The 17,565-nt window shown below is 40.1% G+C and overlaps 2 protein-coding genes across 2 annotated transcripts; one reads left to right on the top strand and one right to left on the bottom strand.

Annotated features, from left to right (window-relative positions):
* Nucleotides 1–559: 559 nt before the first annotated feature.
* Nucleotides 560–8,314, bottom strand: LOC122786158 (tubulin beta chain-like). The gene is made up of 5 exons (XM_044052217.1): nucleotides 8,161–8,314; nucleotides 4,917–5,025; nucleotides 3,785–3,895; nucleotides 2,974–3,218; nucleotides 560–1,882 (listed from the first exon to the last, which is right to left on the bottom strand). The coding sequence occupies exons 1-5, from the start codon at nucleotides 8,215–8,217 to the stop codon at nucleotides 1,070–1,072; spliced, it is 1,335 nt and encodes a 444-aa protein (XP_043908152.1). The 5' UTR covers nucleotides 8,218–8,314; the 3' UTR covers nucleotides 560–1,069.
* A 1,122-nt stretch (nucleotides 8,315–9,436) lies between these two features.
* flot1a (flotillin 1a) lies at nucleotides 9,437–17,271 on the top strand. The gene is made up of 13 exons (XM_044052216.1): nucleotides 9,437–9,628; nucleotides 10,737–10,812; nucleotides 11,070–11,145; nucleotides 11,794–11,884; nucleotides 12,073–12,216; nucleotides 12,888–13,007; nucleotides 13,143–13,238; nucleotides 13,666–13,818; nucleotides 13,943–14,124; nucleotides 14,213–14,258; nucleotides 14,432–14,569; nucleotides 14,753–14,917; nucleotides 15,305–17,271. The coding sequence occupies exons 2-13, from the start codon at nucleotides 10,770–10,772 to the stop codon at nucleotides 15,323–15,325; spliced, it is 1,275 nt and encodes a 424-aa protein (XP_043908151.1). The 5' UTR covers nucleotides 9,437–9,628; nucleotides 10,737–10,769; the 3' UTR covers nucleotides 15,326–17,271.
* The last annotated feature ends 294 nt before the right edge of the window (nucleotides 17,272–17,565 follow it).

The following is a 17,565-nucleotide window of genomic DNA, read 5'->3' on the forward strand; positions in this document are numbered from 1 at the left end:
CTGTTGATATTTTCCGGCCAAGACCCCAAACATATTTCCCATAAACAAGTCACCAGAACCACTGGGGCTCAGGGAAATTTATCACCAGTGTTAACACAGTGGGACTCACAGCCAATGTAATTACATATCATTTTTTTAAAAACTTGTCAGATTCATGTTTCTGTTCCAACAAAAGCAGAGAAGCTGCTGACTAAAAGGAACTCCGCGGTCTCCAGCACTAAATGGAGACCAGGTTTGGTTAAAGCTATGAATGTAGATAATTAATTTCATCTCTTACACTAACTGTCCTCATATCCTCCTTCACAACATCCATGGACCTTCTCTGTGGTCTTCCTCTTCTTGTTCTCCCTGCCCAGCAGCTCCATCTTGACACTCTTAATTTGTAATCCCGTCCACCCTGGTCACTACCAACGAAAATCTCAGCATCTCGGGTGGAGCCTTTCAAGAAACTCTGTCCAAGTACATCTGATGATCCCAAAATGTATGTAGATCTGGCATTTTTTCCTCACGATCCTTAAAAAAATTCTTAAACCTGAATAAAAGACAAACACAAGTTCCATCTCTGAGAATGGTTCTTTAATTAATGATCAAATGTAACACTGAATGCAAAAGATTTTAACACTGATAACAGGCAGAATTTTTCACATTTTTCATCTTCATGTTCACACTTTCACATGCCCTGGTTTCCACCCCCCCAACAAAAACAACCAACTCAGGCCACGGACACTTATTTAAATGTGGAATAGAAACATCTAAAGTTGACTGTGATTAAAAAAAACATCATATGCTATTAAAAGGGATTTTGAGTGCAATAATATCAGCTTTTAATCCATAAATTTAAACATTTAACGCAGCATTTGTTCAAGGTAGAAATCACAGTATGAAGACAAATGTTGAATTGTGGATTTGATACAACACTTTACTTTGTTTTGCCGTAAGTGAAACCATTAACCATGGCACTTGGTCACGTCAGTTTCGTCCATGTCCATCTTCCATTCATGTCGTCACGTCGCTATTCATGCTTCTTCTGCTTCTTCTACGTCTTCAGATCACAGTTGTTGCTAGTTTTTCAGGCGTCCTCTTCCACCTCCTCGTCAAACTCGCCCTCCTCCTCGGCCGTGGCGTCCTGGTACTGCTGGTACTCGGACACCAGGTCGTTCATGTTGCTCTCGGCCTCGGTGAACTCCATCTCGTCCATGCCCTCGCCGGTGTACCAGTGGAGGAAGGCCTTGCGGCGGAACATGGCGGTGAACTGCTCAGAGATGCGCTTGAACAGCTCCTGGATGGCCGTGCTGTTGCCGATGAAGGTAACGGCCATCTTGAGGCCACGTGGCGGGATGTCGCAGACCGCCGTCTTCACATTGTTGGGGATCCACTCCACGAAGTAGCTGCTGTTCTTGTTTTGCACGTTCAGCATCTGCTCGTCCACCTCCTTCATGGACATGCGGCCACGGAACACGGCGGCCACCGTGAGGTAGCGCCCGTGACGGGGGTCGCACGCCGCCATCATGTTTTTGGCGTCAAACACCTGCTGGGTGAGCTCAGGCACCGTGAGGGCGCGGTACTGCTGGCTCCCCCGGCTGGTCAGAGGCGCAAAGCCGGGCATGAAGAAGTGCAGACGAGGGAAGGGCACCATGTTGACGGCCAGTTTCCTCAGATCGGCGTTGAGCTGCCCGGGGAAACGCAGGCACGTGGTCACGCCGCTCATGGTGGCTGACACCAGGTGGTTGAGGTCGCCATAGGTGGGCGTGGTGAGTTTGAGAGTGCGGAAGCAAATGTCGTACAGGGCTTCATTGTCGATGCAGTAGGTCTCGTCTGTGTTTTCGACCAGCTGGTGGACCGACAGCGTGGCATTGTACGGCTCAACCACGGTATCTGACACCTGCAGGCACAGAGAGAAGGAACATGTGAATTCTTTTACCTGATGTTGATTACGGTGTACAGCTTATACACACTGTACGTTCTAAACAAACAGGAAATGTGTCCTTCAATTGATTAAAAAGCCATATTTAGATGGTATTAACCCTTTAACACCGAGGTTTTCGCTGACGACACGCACAAGCGCACTTTGCGTTAGTGTAGTTACGCGACGCATCGGAAAAATTGGAAAAAAGCTGAGAAGTTGCACGACAAAGCCAACGTGTGGATATTAAAGTAATTTCACTTGCACTGCTTTAGGAAGCTGGAAAATATCAGTGACACCATTTTTTGGCCTGTGCAGATTGAGAGACTCAAAGACTGAAAAAATTTTATTGTAAATTGTTTCATACTGTTCAAATTTCAAATTGAACACACAAAATCTGTTGTTCATATACAACTGCAGTGTTTTCTTCATTTTAAATTGTTAAAACAGTATTTTAACATTCAGTATGTCGTAAATAACTGGAATTATTCTGGAAAAAATGTGCAAAAACACTTCGTTACAGGACATTAAGCAAAAAAAGTCAGACATTTTGAGGGTGAGGTTAGGGTTAACATCCATCCAATCCAAGTGGACAGCTTTATGTTTTGTTTAATTACATCTGCCCCCTAATAAAACATGCTTAAAAACCCTCATTTTCCAACATTGAGATAAAGAGACAAATATATTCTAACGATATCTTAAGACTACATTCTATAGCCTTTTGTTAAGCAGCTAAAATCTATCAATTTTCCTAAGTGTCTCATAAGTCACGCCGTGTTTCTATCTCTGCGTTATGCATTCTTTATCCATCCGATGCATTAGTAAACACAAACACAAAGATATTCATTACTTGTTACAAGTTTTGGAAATGAAATCAATACCAAATTCGCTATTGATGGCAAGAACTGACACAACAGGGCAATTTATTAGAGATAAATAAACCGCTCCTGCTTGATGTCTCTATAATAGCAGCATTAACGTATTAATATTTTATTTTGATGACAACAGCACTGACAGGAGTCATCAATAACGGAGAAAAGGAAAAACGCTTTTGGACAGTGATGCGTCACCTTGGGAGAGGGCACCACACTGAAGGTGTTCATGATGCGGTCGGGATACTCCTCTCGGATCTTGCTGATGAGCAGGGTGCCCATGCCGGAGCCCGTGCCTCCTCCCAGTGAGTGCGTGAGCTGGAAGCCCTGCAGGCACTCGCAGCTCTCCGCCTCTTTCCTCACAACGTCCAGGACCGAGTCCACCAGCTCCGCCCCCTCTGTGTAGTGACCTTTGGCCCAGTTGTTTCCGGCTCCACTTTGACCTGAGAAAATGAAACCACAATCAATTATTTTCCGTACACAAATAAGATTATTGATTTTTGGAGACATGAGCAGTGGCAGCTGATCCCCATTTCATTTAGTTATTTGAAAGAAAGCAGCAGCTTTCAGATGTCCTCCTTCAGATGCTCAAAAATAACCCTGATCTGAGGATTTAAAACCTTCAGCGACACTCGACATCCACACATTTTAGCTTTAGTTTGGTGACGTGTGTTAGTCTGAACAAACAGAAACCTGGTCCACTTTAACTTTTAAATGACAAATACTTTTATAACTGACTAATCAGCATGAGTGAGTTTTGTGATTTCAGCTTGTTAAATGTGATATATCCCAGTTTATTTGCTCCTCTATGACAGTACACCAAACAATTGTGGTTTGTAGACAACACAGAATATTTCAGTTTGTCATCAATCTGAGGTTTATTACATTTCATGCATTTTATGCACACAAAAAAAAAACAAATCGCAAGAAATTCATCAAAAAAACAATTCAATGATTATGAAAATGATTGTAAGCTGCAGCCCTAAACTCAAATACGGCAAATTCTTACCAAAGACAAAGTTATCAGGTCTGAAGATTTGCCCAAAGGGTCCAGAGCGGACTGAGTCCATGGTGCCAGGTTCCAGGTCAACCAGGATGGCTCTGGGCACATACTTCCCACCTGCACACAAAAACACACACACACACACACACACAGATTAACACAACATATCACAAAACATTACACACACAACTATAAAACCATAACAAATGAGGCGTTAAAAAAGACAGAAATCTGATGTCTCAGAGACAGTGATTCACCCTGAAGACTGGAAATGCTGCTTCAGGTAGGCAGAAACTCTTTTTTAAAAACAATATAATCATTTTTGGAAAATTGCTTTTGTCTGGTTTACTTTAATTAAAGTCCACAGGGAATTTCTGAATCTCTGGCAGGGGTTTTTAATAAAGGGTTTGCAATTTAAGTTTTAAAATAAAAATCATTCTTTCTGTAGCTTCCCGCTGTGTTCCTAATGGTCAAATAATGATAGAAAACCAAACAAACAGTGTAATTATGTCTCTTATTTTATCTAAACACCACATAATTTAGATATCTGACATTTGAGCATCAATTGATATATCTCTTAGTGCAGTTCATACATTAGTAAACAAACAGAAACTTGACAGAAAGACTCCAGACTTTTTGTTTATTTTAGTTCAAATACAGGAGTGCAACTGACAACCTTGACTTTATGTACATAAAAATGCTTGAAATTGTTTTGGAATTGTTGAGAATAAAGAAATGAACCAAATGTGCTTTAGTTTATTAGAATTCAAGAACTGGAATAAAATGGCCTGCAGTACAGTGTAGTGCCTCAAATGTCCAATAGAAGGATGCATATATTTGAAGGTGTCCTGCTGCTGCATTAAGACAGTTTCTCCACCAGGGGGTGGTGTTCTGATTTGAATTTTTTTATTAAACCTCAAAGCACATGATGTTTCTTTGAGATGTCAAAATCACACACTTTAATTTTTATTTAAGTTTATTTCATAAAAAACTGCGGGCAATTCCCTGCATAAATGTTAACTTAAAGTGAATAAGAGGGTGGTGGGAAAGAGTTAAACCCTCACTGACTTTTGAGAAAAACAACTGGTCTCTGCATCTACAACATGACAGTATGTCATGTATGACCGCATGTTCTCACCTGAGGCTTCGTTGTAGTAAACACTGATCCTGTCCAGCTGTAAGTCACTGTCTCCATGGTAGGTTCCTGTTGGGTCAATGCCGTGCTCGTCACTGATCACCTCCCAGAACTAAACAAACAAACAAACAAACAAACAAACAAAGGAAGAGGACAGATAATTAAAAAGTACTGAACCTTCGTGTACATTAATATGGAAGCAGAGAATATAAACTCAATAAATAAAAAGGTTTGTTTTGCTCGCGATAATGACATAACTCGATGTGTTATCACGTGATAACAGGTGTCGTACCTCGTGATAAAGAGACAAATAAATACATTCTCTTGACTAAGATGCAGGCTCATTTGCTACACGGCATTTTCCAGTATTCACATGAACTCCCAATCATAGAAATATGCCATCGTTTTTTGTGAGCGCTTTCTTTGGTTTTCAAGTGTCGAGGCTCGGGTATAAATGTAAACTTTCACTTTCCAACCTGTGAACATCTGATAAAAAATAATGTGTAGTGTGTGAAGTTGTTGGGTCATGTCACATGCTTCCAGAAAGAAGCATCTGTTTGTGCTTATTAACGCTGTCATTGCAAACTAATTTCACAGTGAATGGCTCCTCTGTGTGTCTGCCTGTCATGTGACCGCGTCTTCAGCAGGAGTCACAGGATCGTCACCTGAAAACGACATGTTCGCTCACACACACCTCCATTTCTTCTCCTATTTCTAAATATAAATATATATCGTCAACATGTGGTGAGCAGCTATAATTCATGGCTTGACACGCTGAATAATGTGCACAGAAACACTGTCAATGTCCTGTCACAACAAGTCCACCAAAGGCTGTTTTGATTCACATCACAGCCCCGAGGTTTGATAGAACAGCTAAAAACAGACATATGATGTAAAAATAAACATTTGAACATGTGTTCTTTCTGCTCTTGTGGAAATTATCAAGAAGAACAACTAACAATTTAAAAAAGTAATTCAGTGTGACAGTATTTCACAGCCACTGCAGAAAATGTACATATTTACACAAATTCAATCCGATTTTTAAAAAAAAGAAATTGGAGTACTTTTATGCTCAGGTGTGTTTATATAGTTGGGGAAATTATATAATTTCATCAGACTGTCTATAGGTGGTGCTGAAAAAAAAAAGATATACGTCACTCTATATTACACATTCTTATCGCCACTGTTTATTTGTTTTAAAATAGTCATGGAAAAAAGCAGCCTAAACGCTCTGTGTTCTAAAAATTAAAAGGAGCTGAATTCAATGGTTTTACGAGACTCTGTTTTAAGACGTCAGAGAGTGAGAGCAGAGCTGGATTCGGTCGACCTCGTTTCTCAACGGCGATGCCAAACTCCGTTAAGACGAGAGCACAGACTGTCAAAGGAGCTCAGTCAACTGGCTGTAATCTGTGCGTGAGTGTGTGAGAGAGAGAGAGAGGGCAGAAAGAAAATCCATGATCATCTGTTCTTTAATTCTCACCATGGAGACCAGTGGAGTTACAACATACATTTGGTTGGAATAACAAAATGAACAATTCAGAAAATAAATAGATTATTTGTGCTTTGAATGTGAATCATACGTGTGGAGAAGTTTTTTTTATTAGTAACACACAGTAGAAAATAGTGTGGTGGAGCTGAATTGAGGCAGAGTTAATCTGTGTTGGACGACCTCAGCCTCCGTAAATACACTTGTCTCTCTGTGTTTAAGGCCACTGAGTGGTGTCTGAGTCACTCCATATGTTCCTGCTGCCTCATGCTGCGTCTGACGAGTGAATAATGTCCGGTCTTTTGTTTTAGTCGTTGTTATTGTGACATTATTTTGAACCTTTTATTGTCAAACACAAACGAAGCAGATTCCTAATGTGAGTTATCAGCAGGGCCGGCCCGAGCCTTTATGAGGCCCAAAGCAAGATTTGATTTTGGGGCCCTTTATCAATGCCAACAATAAACAAGTAACTAACCTATGATTAGGGCTGCGATGATTATTCAATTATTAATCTATTACTGGATTAATTGTCAACTATTTTGATAGGAGTGTTTTTTGATTTTTGAGCTTTCTGATTTTTCAGCTTCTTAAATGTAAATATTTTACAAAACAAGACATTTCCAGGTTTGGTAAATACGAAAAAAGTTCTCGATTAAATGAGAAAATAATCGTCAGATTAATGGATTATCAAAAATAATGGTTAGTTGCAGCCCTAAATATGCTTAGAAACAGTTGCTATTTAGTTGTTTACAGACTTGTATGTTTGTAAACGGGGACGTCCAGCCTGGTGGTGCATGTGATCCACTGACTAGATAAGGGGCCATTTAAATCACCACATCTCAGTGCTTTCAGATGACAAACACACTGAGCCACTTGTTTTCTCCCATCCTCCCTTCACCCCTTCACGTTCCTCTCCTCTGCCTCAGCAAAGTTCTCTTTTTTTCCTCCTCGCTTGTTTTTTTCTTCCCTTTTTTCTCTAGCTCTTTTCTGGGTGACTCTTCTCCAGCTCAGCGGGCGGTCAAAGCAGCAGCTGGCTCTGTGACTACTCATGTCTGGCCATGTTCATTCATTCATTCATCATGGCTCATTTTATTGTGTTCATTTGAGTTTTAACAGTCACACAACCTCCCTTTATAGTGCTTGTATCAAGACTTAAAAGTTTCACTCTGTTCTTGTGCTTACTTTAGTGTTTAATTAAAGATAGACTTGCTTAAACAGAGGACCTGTTTGGATACTGGGCTATTTTTATCTTAAAGTGAACTTTGGCTCACTTCAACAGGGATTTATGGCACTAGTTGCCAATGTAAAACAGGATTAAATTAAAATGTCCTACAACTTTCCCATTATTTCTGGGGGATATTCAGTTTTAACAAAACATGTGTGCAATGGGGATTTAAAACACATTCAAACTGTACAAAATGTACATTTTCTTCCAATTAAAGTTGAATGGCACACAATATACACTAATTCAGTGCTGTTTAAGTCAAAAAGTAACTTTAAACATATTAAAATGTCTGTTGTCCAACTTTAAAAAGGTTTATGGGAATATAAAAACACAACGGGCATTTAAAAGTGTTTATTTGTGGCATTAACGAATTAAAGATAAATAGTTGAACTGCGTCTTTGTAAATGAGTAATAGAAAAATTATATCTATGTATATAATTGGAACTGAGGAGAACAACAACTAAGGGAAAACAATTATCTTGACAAATAAATTACGATTTAAAAAACGAAAACAAAATGTCGGCCTTTCTTCTTACCTTAGCACCAATCTGGTTGCCGCACTGTCCGGCCTGAATATGCACGATCTCCCTCATATTTTCTGGCTGTAGACGGTCGAGGAGGTTTAGCCTGGAGGATGGAGGATGAAGCGGAGCTGCTGGAGCTTCTGACGCCGACACGGAGAGCACGTCATACGGATACTTTGCTAACTCACTGCGCAGCTGCAACTCCAGTGGGCGGGAGAGAAACGTTCCCGGAAGCCGTTCGCAATTAGGATTGGATGATAAACCCATAAATCCCCTGCGCTGATTGGCTTATTTTTCTTTTCTCTCTAAAGGGGGTTTTCTGATCCAAAAATCAAGGACCGGAAAGGGAGTGGGAGTGCTGTGTGCAACGTCAGGACTGCCCTGTTGGAGCTTCGCTGAGTTAAACGATATTATATTAAATATTCGCATTTTATTCAAGTATTTCCTTTTTCTGTTGCTATACTCTCCTACTCTGTAACCATAGTGGTATAAAGGGTACTTTTATTTAAATGTCCTATGCGTAAAATGTTAGTAGATTATTTCAACATTGAGTTTAAAATACTATATTTACTCTTTTCACGAGTGTACAATTTTGATTTTACATGACATCAGAAGTGGCCGTATGCATTTTTTATCAGGAGCAGGGTCATGTCTAATGAGGCCACCATTTTGGTCATGTTTTTTTGGGTTTTGAAGCTAATTGAAGGTTGCATAGTTCCTCCAATGCACTTGGAATACATACTACTCATATGTCTTTTTAGAAATAATGTGTAGTGTTCTATTGTTTTTATTTATTTATTCATATGCACAATGATAAAAGAAGAATTATATTTCATAATAGGAAGGCAAATATTTGTGCAGGAGAGGAAAAGAAGCCCAAAGGGCTTATATAAAATCCTCCCCCTCAATACAAAATCACTAAAACAAATTAACTAATAGAAAAAAGGTAAAGAAAAGATTGTTGAAATTGAATTTTTTACCAATAATTTGAATTAAGTACAGTAAGTCCACTATTTATTTCTTGTGGCCACTAACCACAAATATTAAGATGATACATAGCCCAAAGGAAAGGAAAATGGAAATACAAAAGTAATATAGTCAATAAGTTCAAAAACCTCAAATACGATTCACATCAGCTGATTTAGGACCACAAAACGTTTAACTACTCGGTAAGGAGGACGGTGCGGATGTTTGCCTATAACATGACGCCTACTGGTGACAGTTCCCCCACTGCGCCACAAGATGGCGAAGTCGTGCCGTTGGATGAATGGGCGTGCTGGAAAAGAAGCCGCAGAGCTGGAGTCCGTGTTGTGTTTACTGACATCTTCATCATCAGCGTCATCAGCGTTAGCAGGAGCAGCAGCCTGACGGGAAATAATAACCATTACACCGAGGAACAAATTTACATCCAATTCACTCATTTTAACCAACAAAAGGCACGGTTTCGCCACTGAATCCAACTCCTTTTATTCACTGACAGGTAAATATGTGGCTGTCACTTCACCGAGTATACACCCATTCACTGATGTGTGCGTTTAATTGATTGTTTTAATGGGCAGATAGTGGATTTAGCCGCTATCTTTCCTCATGTATGTCTGTATTTCGTGTTATTTTACTGCTTTGTATTGATAATTTGACTGCTGCGCAACGTTTGATCAAATTAGATTTTCGCTATGTGGTGTGGTTCCTTTAACCCCTCCCTCTTTGTTTTTAAATTATAGGGCATAATAAAACAGAAATGTGACTACAATGGCGTCATTATAAAAAAATAGCAAACGTAATAACAGATTGTTTACACGTATGATGCTTTAATCTACCACTTCTGTTGGAATCTTTGAGAAGGTTCTTTCATTATATGTCCTGTCTTTCAATTCTGTATTCTGTATACACATATAGCAGCATTCATGAAATGTTTGACAGCAGAAATGTGTAAACATGCTTATATGAAGAAATAATGAGCCTCGTGTAAGGAAGTGGGGGAAATGGGGAAAAGACAACCCTAGTCAATTAAGTTTTTGAAGAAAATTATAGAATTGTTCATTTAAATTACCCCTTAAACTGCCATGTACCCTTGTGGATCAGAAACTATTGTACTTTTTTGTCTGAATTTATATGGGACACTGCTGTGGACATATTTTGTGGGATTAAGACTTAATTAAGATTAAAATTAATGCTTTCTCCATCAACAAATATCAGATATTAAACAGTTAGTACACAATTCACATGTAATAATAATAATAATACAGCATATTTAAATAGTGCTTTTCTGGACACTCAAAGACGCTGTACAAACACAAACCAAAACAAAGGACAGGACTGAAATAAAAACAGTGGTAAATAGACAGTTAGGTGTAAGCAGTTTTGAACAGGTGGGTTTTGAGTAGTGATTTAAATGTCTGTAGTGAGTCTGAGTTCCTGACGAGTTGTGGGAGTGAGTTCCAGAGAGTGGGGGCAACTGCAGCGAAGGCTCAGTGAAGGCTCGGTGAAGGCTCGGTCCCAAGATTAAAACCAGATAAATTATGCAGTAAAATGGTTGCAAGTCTTTGCATGATTGAGTATCAACCTTTTTTGTTTTCTTTTATTTTCAGTCTGAAGAAGAAGAAAAAGAAGAAGCGGCAAACATGTTCTACACCTGTGGTCCCAACGAGGCTATGGTGGTGTCAGGTAACATGGTGGCCTGTTTTGTATCCCTGTCATATACAGCGCCATATTGACCACCTTGAGTGCCATATTGTTGTTGCTCTCCACTCATTTGTATGTTTGAACGAAGTGCCCGAAATATACCTAATATGTAAATATTGTTTAAGGATACCAGAGGCCCATTTTCCATAATATCATAAAATGTGATTGTCGTTGAAAAGTGTGTGACCAAAAGAATGGACACTAATGTGAAGCCTCACTTGGTCTCTAATCTCGCCCAGGTTTTTGTCGTTCGCCTCCCATGATGATCGTCGGAGGTCGAGTGTTTGTCTTCCCCTGTGTTCAACAGATACAGAGGTAGGTGGCTAACATCTGGATATTTACTCTTTTTTTCATTTGTGCCACCTTATTGTACATTCGATTAATCTGTTGTTTGGCCCATAAACCAAAATTATTCAGTATTAATGATTTCTTTGTTATTTAAGATGCTGAAAAATCAGAAGGCTTGTTTTAATTATCTAAAGAAACACTGAAACTGATGAATTTCGGTCGATGAACCAATGAGTCATTGAAATCCCAGCTTTTATCATTTCCTAATAATATGAACAGATTTGTGAGTATAGAACACATAGAAACATCCACCTCACTTGAGCCATTTTATTTCCATCTCCCTGTCAAATTTATTTTATTACTCCGCAAACAGAGCAGTGCAGGATACATCTGCTCTTTAATGCTCATGCTGCTCCTCCTCCATTTATCCCTCAGTTCCTTTCATGGCACCACACTTTAATTGACTTAATGCTTTTTTGTCTCGATTGAAGTTGGCATTGATCCTTTACCTTGATCCTCAACCCCTACACTCAATGCCTGCAACTCAACGTGTCAAACAAACACAGAAGCGGAAAAGACTATACTTATCTGCATACACTGTTAGAGTGGTTTATAATCAATCAGTGATTTCCTGTATGTATGTATGTGTGTATGTCTCACGCTGCCTCTCTGCAGGATTTCCCTGAACACTCTGACTCTGAACGTGAAGAGCGATAAAGTCTACACACGTCATGGAGTCCCTGTCTCTGTGACAGGTGTCGCCCAGGTCAGTGTGCGTCAGTGATTGTGGAGACACAAAAATCATACTTTTGTCATTGGTTGCCCTGATTCCTCAACACTGGCATCAACCGTAGTCAACATTTGCTTATATTCGTCATGGACATGGACAGTAAAACCCTGTGATCACATCTGTGTTTGGGTTTGGTGTTGAAATGAGTTGTTGTTTTCTTCTAGATGAAGATCCAGGGTCAGAACAAGCAGATGTTGGCTGCAGCCTGTCAAATGTTCATGGGGAAGTCGGAGGCGGCGATTTCCCAGATCGCCTTGGAGACACTGGAGGGCCATCAGCGAGCCATCATCGCTCACTTGACTGTTGAGGTGACTCACTTTTTTTTTGAGAGAGAGAAAAAAAACAGTCGATTCAATCGATGACTACATTGATCACCCATCGAGTTCTGTGATTTCAGCTTCTTGAGTGTGAATATATTGTGATTTCTTTGCTCCTCAATGACAGTAAACTGAAAAGCTTTGGTTTGTGGACAAAAAAAACAAACACGTGAGGACGTCGTCATTTTGAGGTTTGGGAAATATTGATTGACATTTTCAACTAATTGATTAATCAAGAAAATGTTAATCACGTTACTCTACTAATCAGCAAAGTCAATAACCTTATAGTGTTTTCAGTGTTGTTGTTGGGAGTCGGAATTTTTAAACTGCGGCGTTCATACACTGTGCTGTTTAATGTTTATTTGTGGACATGTTTGGACTGTTTGACTTCTCAACTGGAACACGGTCAGCTCGGTTTAAGGTATATATATATAATACCTTAATAAGGACCAACAAAATGGGTTTAAGTTTGGTTGATAAAGAGTTGTGATTATCGTGTAGAGTGTGGGATTGTGATTTATGAAATGTAATATGCACAAATATAATTTTAATAACCACAGAGCAGACAAAGGTCTGCGCCCCCCATGTGATCTCTCGGACCCCAGGTTGGGAACCCACGGATTTACAACATCGTATGACTGTAAACTTCTTCCTCTAATTAGGAGATCTACAAGGACCGTAAGAAGTTCTCGGAGCAGGTTTTCAAGGTGGCTTCCTCTGACCTGGTCAACATGGGCATCAGTGTGGTCAGCTACACGCTCAAAGATGTTCATGACGACCAGGTACAACAGGAGACATTCTACTCTTGTAGATTCATGTTTTTGATATGTGTGTGGCCAGCTGCATGATTTTCAAAGTTGGTCCTAAAACTGAATGAATGTGTGTTTTGTTTTGTTTTTCTTTGTTTTTAACAACAGGATTACCTGCATTCACTGGGGAAAGGTCGCACAGCCCAGGTTCAGAAAGACGCTCGAATCGGAGAGGCCCAGAACAAGAGAGACGCTGTGATCAGAGTGAGATATAAATATTTTTTTGTTTTCGGCTTGTTCATGAGTCTCCACGGCAGAGGGTCCACACATTTGATTTTTAAGCCGGATACCCTTCCTTACGCAACCCCATCCTTTTATCCAGGCTTGGGACCGGCACTCAGAGTACACTGGATGTATGGCTCTATGGCTGGGGTCTATTGAGTGTGTCCAATGAACAATGAAGCATAGTTGCCAAACCCTCATGCATGTTTTTAGCATCTTCACTCTGTTAATCTCTTCATGGGTTTCTTGTTGGGGCCAACACAGTGGTTTTCATTGAGTTTCTTTGTATGTCGTCCCCGGTATTGACTCCAGCTACTGCCATGACTCTCAAAAGACAAGATGTACACATTAATGGATGGATGGATGTTTCTTACTGTTCCATACTTTCTCTCTCTCTTTCCCTCTGCAGGAAGCCCATGCAATGCAGGAGAAAATTTCCGCTCAATACAAGAATGAGATCGACATGGCAAAGGCTCAGAGAGACTATGAGCTGAAGAAAGCAGCCTACGACATCGAGGTCAACACTAAGAAGGCTGAGTCAGAGATGGCTTACCAGCTGCAGGTACACATCTGGACACGTTTAGAGCAGTGTCACGGTCGGGGTTAGCAGGAGCTTTTATCAGCATCTTATGAGTCTACAACTACACAGGCTGTTCACATGTGTTCGTGTGACTCATCGTTAACAGGTAGCTAAGACAAAGCAGCGGATTGAGGAGGAGAAGATGCAGGTGCGGGTGGTGGAGAGGACGCAGCAGATCACACTGCAGGAGCAGGAGATCACCCGCAGGGAGAAAGAGCTGGAGGCCAAAGTGATGAAACCGGCTGACGCTGAGCGCTATCGCCTGGAGAAACTGGCCGAGGCTGAGCGGTGCGTTGCCTGTTCTGTTGTTTTTTTCTTGTTCCGTGAGTCTGGGTCTTTGGTTCTTAGCCTGAATGTATTCTGTCTCTCCATTCAGGCTGAAGTTGATCATGGAGGCTGAAGCCGAAGCAGAGTCCATCAGAGTGAGTCACAGTTATCTACTGCAGAACTATAGAGTCAGCAGGGCCACTGACCATTTAATCTTCACAAATAATTAGACACACAACTCTGTCTCTTGTTGGGTTTGAACCTCATTTATGTATCTGAGGCGAGTGTGTTTTCTGGTCAAGAAAGATCGTCTTCTTGTCTCCTTCAGGTCAAAGGTGAGGCCGAGGCGTTTGCAGTGGAGGCCAAGGGTCGTGCTGAGGCTGAACAGATGGCAAAGAAGGCCGAGGCCTTCCAGCAGTACCAGGATGGAGCCATGGTGGACATGCTGCTGGAGAAGCTGCCTCTGGTCAGAAACACTGTGCTTTAAAGTCCATCACAACCTAATGATTGATTTTTGGTCACATTTGCCTTGACAATACGCTAGTTCGTTTAAATTTGAAGTAATCTAATTACATAAATGTATTGCTCCAATGTGCGTGCTGTGTGTCTGCTGATCTGAGTTTTGACATGTTTTGGTATCTACCACCAGATGGCAGAAGAGATCAGCAAGCCTCTGTGTGAGGCCAAGAAGGTGACCATGGTGTCCAGCGGCGGCGGCGACGTGGGCGCCGCCAAACTGTCAGGAGAGGTTCTGGAAATCATGACGCGCCTCCCTGCGGCGGTGGAGAAACTGACTGGAGTCAACATCTCCCAGGTAAATCTATGAGCGTGTCAGTCTTACCGACAGCCTGATGGTTTCTCCTGGGTTCCTGTCTTGCATCAACTGTTTTGTCCACTAGAGACCAGGATACATCACATGTAATGACTTTTAAAAGTGTATTTATTACCTGAGGAGTATAGTCAAGAGAGTTTGGACCAGTCTGGGTCCAGTTGAGCGTATACAGGAAATAGCAATTCACCTCTCAATCACATAATCTGTGTTTTTGAACTTTGGTTTTAGTCCCACTAACACAATAAACGTCATGTTAACATATTGACTCGCCTGCCACAACATTAAAAACCAGTTATCTCTTTTTATTGTTTGGCAGACGGATGTAAACCAGATTAAAATGAAATGAAAGACACGTCTCTTCTCCTGCAGGTGACATCTCGCACAGGCTGAAGAGAATCCACCAAAGTGGCGTCCAGGCAGATCCACTCTGCCGCCGTCTTACCGTCTGCCTGGACTCTGTGCATGAGTCGACCCTAAACATAAATGTTTCCTCTTAACCAGCCCACTCTCACATCATCTGTATCTGCCTCCGTCGCCATCTTGCTCTCATGTTCCTGTGAGGTGACCGTGACAAAACTGTTTCATTTTTTGCTATCAGATTTTCTCTTGTTCAAAGTATTGTCCTCGTTCGACTACAGTTACAGTTATTTCTTATTATTTATTTGTATATAATCTTTGTGTCCCCCAGTACAGCAGTGGAACAGCGTTCTCTGTTCAGTCAGATTTTAAAACGTGTAACTGTAACCCTTGTGTATCTCCTCGACTGTTGCTCTTTCTTCCCCCACTTTCTGCTTTTCTTCTGCTGTCACATTATGTGTGTGTTTGTGTCACATGAATAACAAAGTCTCCTGTCACTCCTCTGTTTGCGTCTCTGTCTGTAGCTGTCCATGTCCACTGCCTTGCTGCCAAACCTTAAGTGCATCTTAACATGAAAGTTTTAATGCAAACGGTTCATAACCTCCATTGACTAATGTCACCCACGTTACACAATCTAAGACTAAAACGTGCAGCTTCTCACATCATGTGTTTATGTCTGAATTCATATTAACTCTACATTTGACATTATCATGGATGCTTGCAGACTTAAAGGTAATCAAATTTATAATATCTGCAACATTTTAGTGGCTAAAATGTGTTTATTTTTTATTAATTTGTCATTGTTTTTGCTATCTATATGTATGTCTATGTGTTTTCCACTCACGATTTCCCTATAGTCTTGTTTTGCTGTTCTTTTTCTTTTGTTTTTGGAAAATAATTAGTTTTAGGACCCTTTACTTGAGGTAATCCAGTCTATGCACTAAATAACAAATGTGTATTCCTTCATTTAAGGTTCTTAAATTGCAACCTCAATATTCTACATTAATTAAAACATTTGTCCCTTTCCCTTTTCCTGGAAGTTTACCTTAAGTAAAGTGGTGCCTTTTGTCTTATTGCTGGAGAGCCAGTTATGTAGCAGTTCTCATACTTGTGTGACTTAAAGTTTGGAATTGAAGGTGAAGGTAAAGTGTTGAAAATTAGTCCTTAAATCATAACCTTTCCACTCTTATCGCCCTCTACCTCACTGTGACATCTGGAAAACCCATTTTTTTAATGTTTTTTCTTCAGTGTAATTTCTTGTAACAAAATTAACTGCATGTCTTATTTGAATGAGCTGTGTTTGTTTTGTTTTTTTGCCTTTTCCTCCATGTCAGTGGCCCTAAACGTCTCAGTATCTGCTCGTAATCTCACTGCACTGCCACTATGGTACAACCAAATGTATTCAGAATGGCTTTCTTTAAAAAAAAGGTGAATTTATTTATATCTACTGTTATTATACAGGCATTGATGCCTGTCACACGCTTTGATGATTAAAATCTGCAAACACGTGTGTTTTCAGGACATGTTGCTTCGCTGCTTCACTGTCAGATTATCGTAGATTATTTATTGACTAGCTAAAGACACGGAAAACGTAACCTGTGTGTGTGCTTCTCTGATGGAATGTCTCAAGTGTAATGAAGTGACACTATGTATGGATGTAGAAGTATTTATACGATATATACAGTATATATTTGATAGTTGGGAGTATTAGTATGTCGCACTGTTTGCTTCACAAATCACCATTAACAATTCGACTAACATTTACTAACTGCGGTCCCCGTGCTTTATTTATAAATGTGGCGAATCTAGAGTTCTGGGTGTTCTCTGTATAATTTCAAGTTACAGTGTAAAAACGAAATGGAGGATAATAGTGTGTTGCATTTTAATTAGTCTGTTTTCAACTGTGTACACAATATGCTCGTCATTAAACTGAAAAGGGAGAAAAACAGATGTTTTTTCTTTTCTCTTTCTGATAACAACTGACTTTGAAGCTGTATTATTTTACATTTAATAAGGTCATCAAATTCTACTTTTCCGTTTTGCATAATATATGTATATTGTTTTTAGAAAGACCACAGAAGGTAGGGTCCTAATAGCTTTAAAATAAAGTGTAATGAGCGGAATTCAGAAATAATAGAAATTGTAGTTTTGTTTCACTGAAACAAGCATTTTTACTCTATAATTGCGTAAAATGTATTATTCCATGTATTCTGCTTCCAAATATAAGTATTGTAAACACCAAAACATGTTTTAATAAATTTGCATTTGCAGTG

This window comes from Solea senegalensis, linkage group LG20, assembly GCF_019176455.1.
Source record: "Solea senegalensis isolate Sse05_10M linkage group LG20, IFAPA_SoseM_1, whole genome shotgun sequence".
Taxonomy (NCBI): domain Eukaryota; kingdom Metazoa; phylum Chordata; class Actinopteri; order Pleuronectiformes; family Soleidae; genus Solea; species Solea senegalensis.